At 36.3% G+C, this 14276-nt stretch overlaps 2 protein-coding genes across 2 annotated transcripts; one reads left to right on the top strand and one right to left on the bottom strand.

Moving 5' to 3' along the window:
- Positions 1–662: 662 nt before the first annotated feature.
- Positions 663–7451, bottom strand: LOC103985399 (plastidic glucose transporter 4). The gene is made up of 14 exons (XM_009403075.2): positions 7274–7451; positions 6752–7045; positions 6285–6396; positions 5949–6016; positions 5592–5724; positions 5407–5506; positions 5205–5317; positions 3799–3892; positions 3554–3707; positions 2753–2899; positions 2574–2647; positions 2095–2183; positions 1862–1976; positions 663–994 (listed from the first exon to the last, which is right to left on the bottom strand). The coding sequence occupies exons 2-14, from the start codon at positions 7023–7025 to the stop codon at positions 812–814; spliced, it is 1656 nt and encodes a 551-aa protein (XP_009401350.2). The 5' UTR covers positions 7026–7045; positions 7274–7451; the 3' UTR covers positions 663–811.
- A 1055-nt stretch (positions 7452–8506) lies between these two features.
- On the top strand, positions 8507–12257 carry LOC135639078 (chloroplastic group IIB intron splicing facilitator CRS2, chloroplastic-like). Its single transcript, XM_065152826.1, has 8 exons — positions 8507–8813; positions 8921–9005; positions 9100–9167; positions 9253–9303; positions 9383–9456; positions 10559–10617; positions 10703–10779; positions 12045–12257. The coding sequence occupies exons 1-8, from the start codon at positions 8562–8564 to the stop codon at positions 12159–12161; spliced, it is 783 nt and encodes a 260-aa protein (XP_065008898.1). The 5' UTR covers positions 8507–8561; the 3' UTR covers positions 12162–12257.
- Positions 12258–14276: the final 2019 nt, after the last annotated feature.

The following is a 14276-nucleotide window of genomic DNA, read 5'->3' as shown; positions in this document are numbered from 1 at the left end:
TCGCGAGCCGGTCGCGGAGATTGCTGTCCCCGAGCCACTCTGCACGTCTCTCGACCTCATCTTGTCGTGCGGATCAACCACTATCCGCCATCTCTCTCTCTCTCTCTCTCTCTCTCTCTCTCTCACTCTCCGCTGTTCCCATATATAATGCAGCACGAGAGAGAGGAGTCCGACCAGCAAAGTAGCTCGATATGGCCACCTGGCAGATCTGGAGGAGTCAACACAAATCAGCAAAGGCTCAACTGACTTTGGAAGGAACAAGTGCCGCATGCATGGTTGACCAGCCATATTAGTAGCTAGTTTTGACTTTGGAAGAACAGCAGCACACATGGAAGAAGTGTTGCATGCATGGTTGACCAGCCATATTAGTAGCTAGTTTTGAGTTTGGAAGAACAGCAGCACACATGGAAGAAGTGCTGCATGCATGGTTGACCAGCCATATTAGTAGCTAGTTTTGGCTTTGGAAGAACAGCAGCACACATGGAAGAGTGCTGCATGCATGGTTGACCAGCCAAATTAGTAGCTAGTTTTGACTTTGGAAGAACAGCAGCACACATGGAAGAAGTGCTGCATGCATGGTTGACCAGTCATGTTAATGGCTGCATGCATGTTAGTAGCATCACAAGTAGCAGCAGTCACTAAACTTATCTCACGAATACCAATGGAGTTCAAGAGGGCTTTCCATTAGTACAGATGCCAAGTTTTCCATCAAGTTTATCTTATTTGACGCATGGATCGAAGCTATCGGAAACCCGAAAACCGACAGCCTCCTTGCACAAAAAAAACATATTTCTCTTCGACAGATTTGGTATCAAACAGCAACGCTGAGAGCGCGCTCGATCTCTTCTAGTGACCGTCCCTTCGTCTCGACGACATTCCCAGCTATGTAAAGAACTGCAAGCAGGCATACTGTTGCAAACCCTAAATACACCCTGCTGATTCCAAACTTGTTCACCACGCTCAAGAAGTAGAGACCGATCACGAAGTTGGAAACCTGCACGGAAGGATTCAAGTTAATTAGCCGGTCTATAGGAAAATGTTTGAACAAGAGAATCTTAGTGAACTGAGCTCCTTCCATTTACTTCTCCAAGGAGGCTATAGAACAGTAGGAACTTGTCTCATCAAAATTGTACAAAAATGGGTCTCATTGACAGAAATATGTCAATGCTACTGAATTTGATATAGTTCAAACTTGCTGCTTCGCTACTCGATGCGAATGATTGGTGGAATAGATGGTGAGAATCCAAAATTTTCACACTTGTTCTTGCTGCTTTACTACTTGTTGCAATCAATGCAAAGCTCCTTTCATTTGTCATGTATCATCAATCCAGCTGAGTATAACTGATACAGCAGCAGCAGCAATTTCACTTCTAATCTGTGCTCAAGAACATAAATCCTCCTGCAATTAGCTACTCCCTACTCCACACCCTAAAATGGCTTAATGATCATCACATTAATGGATAATGTTTCTAATCATCTCTCTCTCTCTCTCTCTCCAGGTTAAATTACCTTTCCATAAATATAACTATATACAACTTGGCATATCTGAGGTTTTTTTTGTATTATCTTATTCCTCAATCTGTGCTCAAGCACATGGATCATACTGCAATACTATAACACATGATGAAATGATCCTATGGCCATCACACACTTTATTTACCGTTTCTGACCATGTCTTCAGTCTTCCTCTCCCTCTCTCGGGGTACCTCTAGTTTTAATGAGCCTTCCACAGCATGCATATTTAGTTTTTTTCTCCTTTTTCCCTTTTATCGTCGGTTACCACCAATCACACATCCAAAACAGAGACTGTCTGTTAAATTCTCAGAAGTTTATGCGTAGAAGATTAAGCTGCCTGTCTTACCCAATGCATGCCAAGAGACAATGCAACTGCCTTGGCTCTGATCCTGGAAGCAAAAATCTCCGGGAGGAGGAGAGCCGGTACAGGGCCAGCACCCAGTGAAAAAGAGAGCACATATCTGTTAGAATGCAATTTTAACCAAGTTAGCATATATCGATATGAGTAAACCTCAAAAGGCTTGCAAAAATTACAGAAACAAGGGGAATGAATATTGCACTGGAATTATATTCACTTACAGGACTGTGCCAAGCACTGCAAGTGTCCCTGAATAAGGTGCAAGGGGCTTCCATGTGAATGACAAAGAAAGCAGCAACATGGAGGCAGCCTTCAGTGATAGCAATATAAACGATCAGTTAGCAATTTATAACTTCCCAATTTAAGTGAAAAAAAAAAAGATCAGTTGGAGCAAAACATAGCCCTTGTAATGATCTCTACACATTACTGCCTAGAATTGATATGCTTGGCTTTTGGGATCATAACTGCAAAAGTTTCCTACAAAATTATCTGGTTCCTCGGACAAAAAATTATTGCTACAGATGTTCATGCAATGCAGCAAAGATATTTCATTTAATATTTGAGGAATTTTCAAAACTAAACTGCTAAATTTTCAAAATATGAATTAAAAATAGAGTAAAAAAGTAATGCCAAGAAATTATCCATATGCACTGTAAGTTACTTCAATTAGTTAAATGCTTCAAGAAAAAAGATGGACTACCATTCCACTAAAACTTGTGATCAAAAGGCTTTTCCTTCCTTGCTTGTCCATCAGAGAAGAAGCAATTGCTGTGCCTGAAACACCATCATAAAAACAGTGGTATATATCACAGTTTATGGTACTTAAACAAGGAATTTTTTAAATATATGTGGAGTATATTGGGAATAACAGGAAAGTACCAAAAACATTTGATGCCCCAACTAAAGCGCTAGCAGCAACATCAGAAGCAATTCCCGCACTACGGAATACAGATGTAGAATAGTATACAACAGCATTTATTCCAGCCAATTGTTGAAACAAGAATAATGCTGCTCCAACGCTCACAACTGCAGTTGAGAATGTGATCAGGAAATTAATTTAAATTGAACTGTACAATTCACATAAGCATTGAATGTATACTTCAAGGAATACAGTTAAAAAAAAGAAGAATGATGTGAACATGTAGCCTTTCTGTAGACACATCAGCACATCAACCGAAGGATTTTTGGCAGATAAATAACATTTAGGTGATAAATTCCTATGGAAGGCTCAAAGGCTAAATCTATGTAAACCTATAAAATGATTGTTATGGAGAATAAATGGAAACTCATAAAATCAAGGATTAAAATCTTGCTCCGCAACCAGTTTCGGCTATCAGTCAGACTGGTATGGTACCGATACGGTCCAGTATCTTTTGAATAAATAATAAAATAATGAAATACCAAGAGGTACTGGTCCTTGGTCAAACAGACCTATATCGATCAGTACATATTAGTCTGATTAGGATTTGAATCCTTGCATTGAACAATCAAGAAAATATAAGGCATAGTTTTACTACTTTAATCATGAATGCTAGAATCTATTTTTTACTTAAGAGCACCAGGAAACAAATTCATAACAAATCATATATTCAAAATTCAGGGGAGGAAAATTTATTTTATGGTCAAAGTTATAATACAGTTCTGGAGTATCACAAGATTCACAACTATCATTTAGGTTACCTTTCCAGTAGCGTTTACCGAAAAGATCGAACCAACCAGCATCTGATTCGGTTGTGCCTTCACCACCTGCTCTTAAATCATGCATAACTTCACTAACCTTTTCTTTTCCATAGAGTTTCTTTATAGCAGTTTCAGCCTGAAGAAGCTTTCCTTGCTGCAGCACAGATAATGGCATGGAGTTGAGCATGCAACGAGGGAAGACTAATAAGAACACCATCACTGAAATTAATACAATAAACAAGAACCTGAAACAGCCAGCGAGGGCTTTCGGGACAGAAAGCCATTCCAAGTGCCATCAGAACAGAGGGAACAATTGCAATGCTAAACATTGTCCTCCACCTAATCAAAGGACATAAATGTTATGAGAACAGTAAATATAGAGTAAATGAGAAACATCATGTAACGATTATAAAGACTACATTCCATATTTTGCATAACAGAAAAAATAGCATGACAATATGAATATAAAACAACTGCATTTCCACACTATAAAAACAGCAGCATAAATTTAGCTTATTCGAGTTTTTGATGACAATACCAACAATAAGATGGGAGAGGTATTGAGGTATTATCCACAAACTATCAAGATTATCACATTACAGAATGTATCTAATAGCAATCAGAGAGTAAGGCAATTCAGGTACCAAATAACATGCATTTAAGTAATCATTTATCATATTACTAGTAACGTGGGACAACATAACCTTACTTCCCCACTAAAGAAAAGAAATTAACTTCTAGAAATGCTAAATGAACTTCATTAAAAACAAAACCAGCAAATAGAAGTTATCAAAACACTTAGTCATTTTGCCTTTTGTATCAACTGCTAAAACTTTGGTAGTTCTCACTTGATGTCCTAACAACTTGGAGACAAAAAGATCTACAATAACCTACATGGATTCCATATTACTAAATATATTCTACTAATTAGATGTTAATTAATGATATAAGCTGGAACTGAATCATATAAGAAAGATGTCATGACGGCTATTGTAAAAAGCCAATCTAAATCCTGAAAACATATTAAAAGGCTTAACAGGCTTGCTAATGTACTGAACCATCCGAAAGACGAAAAGCTAATAATATAGAAAAACTTTAATAACGCATGTCACAGACAAAGTTGAAGTTGATCAAGGGAGGGAAACTTAGAACTGCTATTTATTAATAATGCAGGCAGAATCATCCATGACTCAGGAAGCAATATGACAATACCATTTTTCATAATGCTCATTTTGGATACTTAGTAATTTCAAAATCAATGAAATGAAAGGGAAAAAGACATGTTCTTTGATTCGGTTGTGTTAATAGAATTATAAATATTACCATTTTTACGTAGGACCTAGCCTGATTTATAATTTTTTTATTTTTAAAAAAGTTATGAAAAGAAGCACCTCATATAAATTTCAAATATTCATTTTGTTTCTTTTCCTGTTAGAATGTTGTTAAGATACCGGAACTTCAGGAAATGAAGTCTGACGACTCAATAAATATCCACTTTGAGTTTGCTATGGATACATGTAATTCACTTTTGAACTGAATATCACACAAAATATTGACAATAAATACTTGCAGTACGAGATGTTAAATTACATCTAAACATGTAACTCTAGATACCAGATGCAACAAAAGAGATAAGTTGAGAAAAATCCACCATAAAGGATTTCCTGCTAAAGGCAATCCAGCCACCAAAGCCATGAGAATACCGATGCAAATGAAAAGTTGGTTGATGGATCCAAGTGCTCCACGAATTTCAGTTGGTGATATCTGGAAGTTGCTGATGTTTTTTTAGCTATATGAGCATTTATATAAGTTTACATGCTATGATCATCACATTGGATGCAAAATTCAGTAACCTCTGATATGTAGAGTGGCACAATGGCAGAAGAGATCCCAATTCCAATTCCAGCAAGCAGTCGACCAATTATCATTGTTCGTACATCTTGGGCAGTTGCACTGCAACAAGATCCTCCATCAAATTGGACACCAGGATCTGTCAGCTAAATAGAGTTTTTCTGTATAACTAAATCAGTCATCAAACCTGAGAAAAGCACCGACTGCAAGCGGAATTACATCAAGCTGGAAAGTTCGAGTCCGACCAAATTTATCAGCCAATGCTCCCCCAGTAAAAGAGCCGACAGTTGCACCTGCAAGAAGGGTGCTAACAACCCAACCTGCAAGTGAGAAAAATTAGAGAACTTTTGAGAATCTGAAAAGATGATAAAAAGAAATCCAACAACCTACTAACATAAATGGATGGAAAGGCCTTGATCAGCACATTTAGATACATTAAGTAGTTCTCATGAGACTTTTATGTGTTTAGATGAAACAAGTCTCCATGCTTAACTAGAAGAACCAATTTGATTCCATCACCACTAAGAATAGGAAATGACTGTACCTTGTAGTACAGTATTTTCCACAATTGCAAGATCCCTTGCAAGATATTCAAGTGCTCCATTCACTACACTGCAACACAGATACATATCCAAACATATTAAGACCAGGGAATCAATTCAACTTTTGCATCAGGGAACTACAATGGACAAAGTTCCGAATCTTTTAAAAGAATAAGAACAAATGGCAATTGGTATTGCAGTCATTTTTTCATGCAGCTTCAACAAATTAGATTTGAGAAAAAATTACAGTAGAAAGTTCCCAGGAAATCTCATGGACAAGAAAAAGCATGGTTATGTATTTGAATAGTATTTTGGTCAGCTTTATATGGGAAACATACCCAAGATGATATCCAAACAAAATGGCCCCCAAGCATGCTACACCGACGTATGGCAGAACATTTCCTGATGATTTTGTCTGAGGTTTATCGGAAGGCACGCTCTCAAGGTCACCTGAAATAGAGTCAACAGCATAAGTTGCTTACTACAGATACTCATGAGAAGAAGAATAAGTCGCTGAATGAAAGTTCAAACAAAGTGGATAACTTTGTTTATCCAATTCCACATAGGACAACTCAGCGAAATTGTGGATAACTTCTTCATATATGAAGATCGCAGGAATCGTCACCCAACCCACGATGATGAATCAAATTAGAGTTAGATGAGAAATCTTTTGAATCAGAAATCGCATCAATCCAGTAACATCACCAACAAAATGAAATCTTTTTTGTATCATTTACTCTAACGCATCAAGAAAAGCCAATAAAGAAGGTAAAAATTGAAAACAAGCGATGCGGAAAGAACGAACCAGACGCTTGGACTCTGACATATCGAGCTTTCTCCCTCGACCTAAAAATCCCCTCCATCCCGCTCCTCATCCGCGCCATCTCCATCCCAAAACCGATGGACGATCCAAGCCGGGAGCTTCCGCCGCAGAATCCACGGTCCGGCATCCACAACCTGTTCGATCCCGCCGTCCTCTTCCCGACCACACCAAAACCAGCCGAAACCCTGTTTCCGCGACCCGGGAAATGGAGGCCAGGTACACCTCCTTTGGCAGCAACCGCAGCGTTCTGCATCATCTTTCCCTTCTAATCCCCTCCTGTCTCATAAATAGACATAGTAAAAAAAAAAAAGGAACGATTGAAAGCGCTTGCATTGATGGGGACAATTCTGATCTCGACAGACCAATAAAACAACAGCAACATAGAGAAATCACCCAGAAAGACGACGTTTGCCTTACAGCAAAAGATTGGCACTCAATAATCGAAACAATCGATTCAAATGGGTCAGGAAAGAGAGGAAAAGATCGATCTTTGAGAGCCGTTACCGATCAAGCTAGTCCGAAGCGCAAAGAATCCCCTTCTGGGCGTCGACTGGAGCGAGAGAGAGAGAGAGAGAGAGAGAGAGAGTACAAAACAGAGTAGCCGAAGCTTGGAACGATCCGCTCTCATCGACGGAAGAGAGAAAGAGAGAGAGAGAGCGCAAGTGGCGGGTTTGGATTCCACTGTGCAGGGGAAAAGGTCCAATACTGCATACGTGTCACATGATAAGGACGGTCGCACGAGATTTTGGTATTACTAAATCTGTGACAGATCTATTAATCTCTCATATATGTTATATATTAATGTTTCTATTAATGATTTAGAGGTTTTAACGTATATTTCCATCTATTTCAAAATTGTGTATTTATCCTTATAAATTTCATGTGAATATTATATTCCCCCGTAAATATTGATGTTATCATAAATTAATCATTTCTATAGTAAAAGTAAAAAAAAAATTATATTTCATTTGATAATTTTTTCTTAGAATATTAGTTAGTTTGGGTGATAAAATGATATTGACCACTAATATTAACCTCAATTAGAGTGTCACATAACAATTAAATGACTAGTCAATCAACATTAACTATAAATTTTAAGTATGTTTTATTATAATTTTTCTTAATCTTTTTTCAACAATACTCTTTTTCGGTGGAGATAAAATCGGATTGAAATTAGATTAGTCTAATTCAAATCCTTAAGTAGTTAGATTCAAGAATAAACAGATAGTTTCCTCAATATTATTTATTATTATTATTATTATTATTATTTATTTTTAAAATAATTGATAAAGATAAGATACTATCCCATGGAAATGCTATTTATAATCAAATAATTTTATCAGTTAAATATGAAATTTTTTTTTAAGAGTATGTTTTTTTTATTTACTTATTAATTTTAAAAAAATATTTTCTAAAAATATATATTTGAAAATATAATAATAATAAATTTTATTATATAATATGTATTAAAAAAATTAAATATAATTTAACCAATAGTATTTACATCACTTCATATTTAAGATATAAATATGCACATTATCCGAATGCACATTAAAAATATCTTTAAAAATATTTTTTAATTATTTAATACAATAACATCGGATATGTTTGGGAAGTGAATTCGATAATAATAATAATATTATTATTATTATTATTGTTTTATTATTAATATTAAAAATAAAATAAAATAATATTCTTATTATATTATTTGCTGTCATTTCTGTTGTCATTGCGGTTCGACAACCGAAACTTTAAGGAAAACTGCGGAGGCGCAGCGGCCACACGCAGCCACATGTCGTCGGCCACTCTCTCTCCTCCTCCCACCACCGCCTTCTTTTCCTCCTCTTTCCTTCTTCCTCATTCCATCCAAATCCCCTTCAACCCCACACGACGGCGACGCTTTCTTCTCCGCGACTCCTCCAAGCGCTCCCGCGCCCTAGCTTCGCTCCCCGACGATTCCGAGGGAGCCAGGCCGGAGTACACGCCGTGGCTCATCGCCGGCCTCGGAAACCCTGGCAACAAGTACCAGGGCACTCGGCACAACGTGAGCTTCCCCTCAACTCATTTCGTTAGGAGGGTTCCTTTTTCATCTTGTTCTGATGAAACCTCAAGGAACGATGTCTTCTTTTCTAATTTTCTGTTCTTTTTTAGGTCGGGTATGAGATGATTGATCATATCTCTCGAGCTGAGAGGATTACGTTGAATACAATCCAATCCAAGGCGTTGATAGGAATTGGTAAACAAATCCATACGATTCGCTTTTGTTAGTGTTCCCTTCTTGGTGCTTAATCTGTTTGATCGATATCCGGACTGGTATGGAGTCAGTGCAGGTTCCATTGGAGAAGTGCCAATTCTATTGGTGAAGCCCCAATCATACATGAACTACAGCGGAGAATCAGTAATTTACTTTCAAATTGCTCCTTGAATAAATATTGTAGTTTGCCATGTTGGTTAACATTTGTGATAATCTATCTCATTTGTAGTTGGGGCCACTTGCTGCATACTATCAAGTGCCGTTGCGACATATTCTACTCGTAAGATAATTCTAGTTGGGAACTTTTTTGCCATTGATTTTGAGATTTTATCTTATTTTGAAGTTTTTGGTCTCTGTAGATCTATGATGAAATGAGCTTGCCAAATGGTGTTTTGAGGCTTCAACGAAAGGGTGGTCATGGACATCATAATGGGTGAGTCACTTTGAAGAATCTAATGTAGCTTCGCACGGTTGCATGTATTTCTTAACCTAATTAGATTCTGCTATACTGATTACTAGAATATTCAGCACTCCTATGATGATAATGGATTTGCCTTTTTTATAAATTCTGACCACTAGAAAGAAGTTATTGTTCTTCTAAGCAAGGTAAACAAGTGTGTTTGGTTGTCAATATTTGTCATTTGTGAGGCATCGATCAATAGACTGAGGATTTTATGTTAGTTCCTTTCTCTCTACAAACATGAGAGACTTTCCTCTCCCTTTTCACACAATGTAACCATTGTTTGACCCTACATGACCCTCCAATTTCTTTTGTTGTGTTCTTATTGTACTATTTCTTTTTTAAGTCACTAATCAATTGTTTAAGACTTTGATTTCCTCGATATCCCCAGTCGACTACAGAAGTCTCTACATTGACCACCCTCTCCATGTCCATCATCATAATATTCCTCATCTCAACATTTTGTAGATTTGCTAAGAGTTTGCTAAGGACATTGGGTTTGAATGAGCTGGTAGCTTAGTAATTATAATTTGATTGTTCTTTATACATGACTTACAGGATTTTAATATCGTAAACATAGCTTCTTAAATCTGTTGTTGGAAACTATGCATGTCATTGTCAAAATGTTTTCTTTTTTCTTTTTTAATACCTCTTTTAACTTTTCAAACCCTAAGGTCAAAGTAGTTTCTCTCATCCAATAGGGGATCACTTCAGCTAATTTGCAGGTTCTTTCACTTAGCTTCAGTTGTCTAGCACTGTAAGATTTAGTCAGTATATCTCATAATGGCAAATACAAGTGAAATGATAATATCCATTCTCAGTGTCTGCTTTTAGTAGAAAAATTTACTTATCATGGGAACAAGCATGTCTTTCATATTGTTATTTTGACTAAACTTTTAAGTACAACCACTAAATTATTTTACATTTTTCAGTATTGTTCATGTGTTAATATCTTTATCATTTTAATTGAATAATTTTTTTCTGATGGATATCACATTCTTTGTTTAAAATGGTCCTATTACATAATGTTGCTTTTTAAGCACCTCCTTGATTAGTCACAGTTATTTTTTTGCAGAGTGAAGAGTGTAATACAGCATTTAGATGGCTCCCGTGACTTTCCTCGGCTATGCATAGGTTCTGTTGCATCATCACTCTCATTAAATTAGTACTTGGAGGAAATGGTTTGCTTTCAAAATAATCTTATTCCCCTGTATTTTAGGAATTGGTAACCCACCTGGAGCTATGGATATGAGAGCTTTTCTACTACAGAAATTTAGTAAAGAGGAGCAAGTCCAGGTACATATATCCTTTGTTTTATTGCCAATATCTTTTGGATGAAAATTTCATTCACAAGCTGAATGTTCAGATGCAGCCTTTAAAAACCTATTTTGTGCTTTTTCCATCAATGCGCTTGAAAATGCAACTGATCTTCTGGGACCCTAGAATTAGAAAGAACCAAAATACATAAACTTGAACAGGGGTGCAATCTTAATGTATAGATTTATATTGCATATTCTGGATAACCTGTGGTATATACTATTTGTTAATGACATTGTACCGATCGGTGAAAACCACATTAATGAAACTCTAAAATAGAGGCATGAAGATGAAATTTCAAATTAAGGACTTTAGACCAAGCACAATTAGGAGCAAATATAGGACGTGCAGCTAGTATTCTTGAAATGGACTGAAAAACTCCAAAATCATAAAATTTCAATTTAGATTGATTGTGAAACACGAATGGGAGACTAAAAAGCATTACTTAGAGTTAAAGGAAAGTGGTTAAATTAATAAGGGCGAGCATTGTGCTCACCCGTTGGATTACAGAAAAATTATAATGATCCGATTATAAAATTATCTATGCATTATGCTTGGAAAGTTTTGATATTAAGAAAACAACAAATCTACAAGGTTTTGTGAAGATTAGGATGTTGGACCAGATGTATGAAGTTAGGGGAAATTATAAAATAAGAGATGTTTGCATTAGTAGACAACTAGGAAGCTATCAATGTAGTATTAGAGAACTACTTAATGTGATTTGCACATGTTCAGAGGAGGCTTGTAAATACATTGATTAGGCATGACTAATTTAGATTAATGGTGAGAGGATACATATAAAGGCATGAAAACCTTTGTTAGAAATGATAAAAACTAACTATAGCCGGAAAGGATCCATGTAGCAGACCTCAAATAGCTAGGAAATATGTCTTGCTGATTTTGTTGTTGTATCAGATTGAATACTGCTTAGGGTTTTGGGATGGAAATTGCTAAGAGAAAACTTGTTTCATCTTGGTCCATGTTTTCCAGATCAATTATGGTAGTCTAAGTGACCAGGTTGAGGTCACTAACACAATCATCTAAATTCTTGATCTTATATATTATGAATAAGGTTCTAAACCTTATTTGCACTGAAGCAAGCATAAAACAAAACCTTTAGTTTGTGATTAGATTTCTTTTTCTAATTTCCAATCTAAGTCATGAATGAAATGATAATATCTTTCTTAGAAGTTGAATGTTCCTCATTATGTTCAGATGTGCTAATTATGTGCCTTTTTGTTTAGATGGAATCTGCTTTCGAACAAGGGGTGGAAGCTGTAAGGACTCTTGTACTTAGAGGTTTCAGTGGAAGCATTGATCGTTTTAACTTAGTGCAGAAATACAAGTACCACAAAGTTTGAGATTGTAAGTCAGAAAGAAATTTTGAAATGTTCTCAACATAAGACATTGCAGAATGTGTTCAACGTGATGCACAGGCTGAGATTAAATGCTTGCAATTTATTGTGACTAACTTCATTTTACTATTATCATCTAAGTGTATGTTGACTGATGTACGGAGAGGAATGAATCCCGAGGAAGGAATGGACTGAGCATGTATGAAGCAATTCATAATCAGAGTTTGTGGTAGCAGAAATATAAAAAGGAAGTTATATAGAGATTAGGGAAGTAAGAAGTTATTGAAAAAGTATGTTATGTTAAAGATCATACCCCAGAAAAAGATTGCATTCTTGGTATGCAGAATGGTTGAAGAGTTGAAAAGCAGCTTGTAATGCAAGATTTTTATCTGAGAATCTTTGTAACAGAAGAAGTAATAATAATTATAAATTATAAAAAATAAATAGCCAAAACATAGGCAATTAAATCTGTGCTGCTTGATCTATTTACAATGCCTACTATTGAATCTAGAGCAGGCTTGCACTTGGGCTTTTTATAAATTGGCCTGTCATAATCATATAAAAGCCAGCCTGATCTGAAGAGGAACTGAATTCAGGGTCTACTATATGTTCATCCTTCTTCCAAGGAAGATTAGCCTAGTCTGGACATGCACTTTATCCATGCTAACTGTGTGTGTGTGTGTGTGTGTGTGTGTGTACCATGTTTGAATATATGCAGTATTGATCTCCATTTGATGACTTGAAGTTGATGTTTTCCCTGTTTTATCGAGTCTTTACGGCTCTATGCCATGCCATGCTATGCCGATGGATTTGTATTGCTGTGGTCGGTGAGAGAAGAATGCAAACAGGTTTTTCAATGGATGATATGGTCATGTATGAGAGCTATGTTCAATTTTCTTCCTGCATGACTCTGTAAAAGGTGGATCATCAAGAAATGTTGCTGCTAATCCTGTATTCATTCATTCTATTGTCAAATCATGATGTAAATATCAGTGATTGTCATGAGTTTGAGACTTCAGTTCTTTTTTGTTGAATCTGTATGTATTAATTTGTTTTTGTATTTAAGGTTATTTTGTTCTGATGTGAAATCAATGGACTCCCAAAAAAAGTTGTGGTTTCACCAATGAGAGCTCCATCAACTGCAAAACAAAACGTGAACATGATTGGAGAATTGCTCCAAAGGAACTATTCAACACTGGAAAGCCAAAGAATAACATGAATTGATATGGAGGGATATGTAGATCTTCAATTGTTTGATTTTATTGGTGTCCTATTGAGTTGTCATTTAACTGAAACTTTTGGCTTTTAATTTCCAATTCTAGATAAGAGTCTCCCCCAGTCAAAAAGAATAAAAAGATCCAAGTCCCACACACAAATGCCAACTTTGAAATGATGCTGTTTTGTCAAGACTACCATGGGTCTGCTCTGGTATATTTTCTGTTCATCAGCTCTAGTGTTTCTGTGATCATTGCAATAAAATCATGTTTCTGGATTGAGACATATGAACTTCCTGTGTTTGTGATGAACTTGATGAACAAGTTCTAACCACCTAAATAGTGATGGTACCTTGTACAAACTAGCTACTTTACATTATTTTTCTTTCCCCCATGAAGAAACAAATCCTTAATGTGTTTCAGAAACATTTCCTGAAAATAAAAAAGCTAAACAAATTCATAGAATACAAAACAAATCAGTTTCTCTCTCTCTCTGTCTCTGTCTCTGTCTCTCTCTCTCTCTCTCTCTGTGTTTTCTAAATCATTAGATTTCTTTTTCTCTCTTTTGCTCAGTGCAAGACTTCATATCATGTTGATAAGCATCATAGTTAGTGATTGATTAGACACAGTGTGCTTGATGCAACATACTATGTGCCTGCCTGACAAAGTTGGATCTTTCTCTATACCTATGACCATATGGTGTTATTACCACACAAAATTCTTATATGTGTGTGTGTGTCTTCTTTTCCAACATACAATGTTCTTCCTTTACCATATAATTTGGCCAATAATTGGATGTGTTCTTTGAGGGTGAAAGCAGTGAGACCAATACCAGTGATGGAACTCATCAGATGTATCTGATGGTCTATCACTATCCATCATCAGTAGTCTAAGCACTATGGAATTG

Source organism: Musa acuminata, chromosome BXJ3-5 (genome assembly GCF_036884655.1).
Source record: "Musa acuminata AAA Group cultivar baxijiao chromosome BXJ3-5, Cavendish_Baxijiao_AAA, whole genome shotgun sequence".
Classification (NCBI taxonomy): Eukaryota; Viridiplantae; Streptophyta; class Magnoliopsida; order Zingiberales; family Musaceae; genus Musa; species Musa acuminata.
The sequence above is the reverse complement of the archived record's forward strand: the minus strand, read 5'-3'. Positions and strand labels throughout refer to the sequence as shown.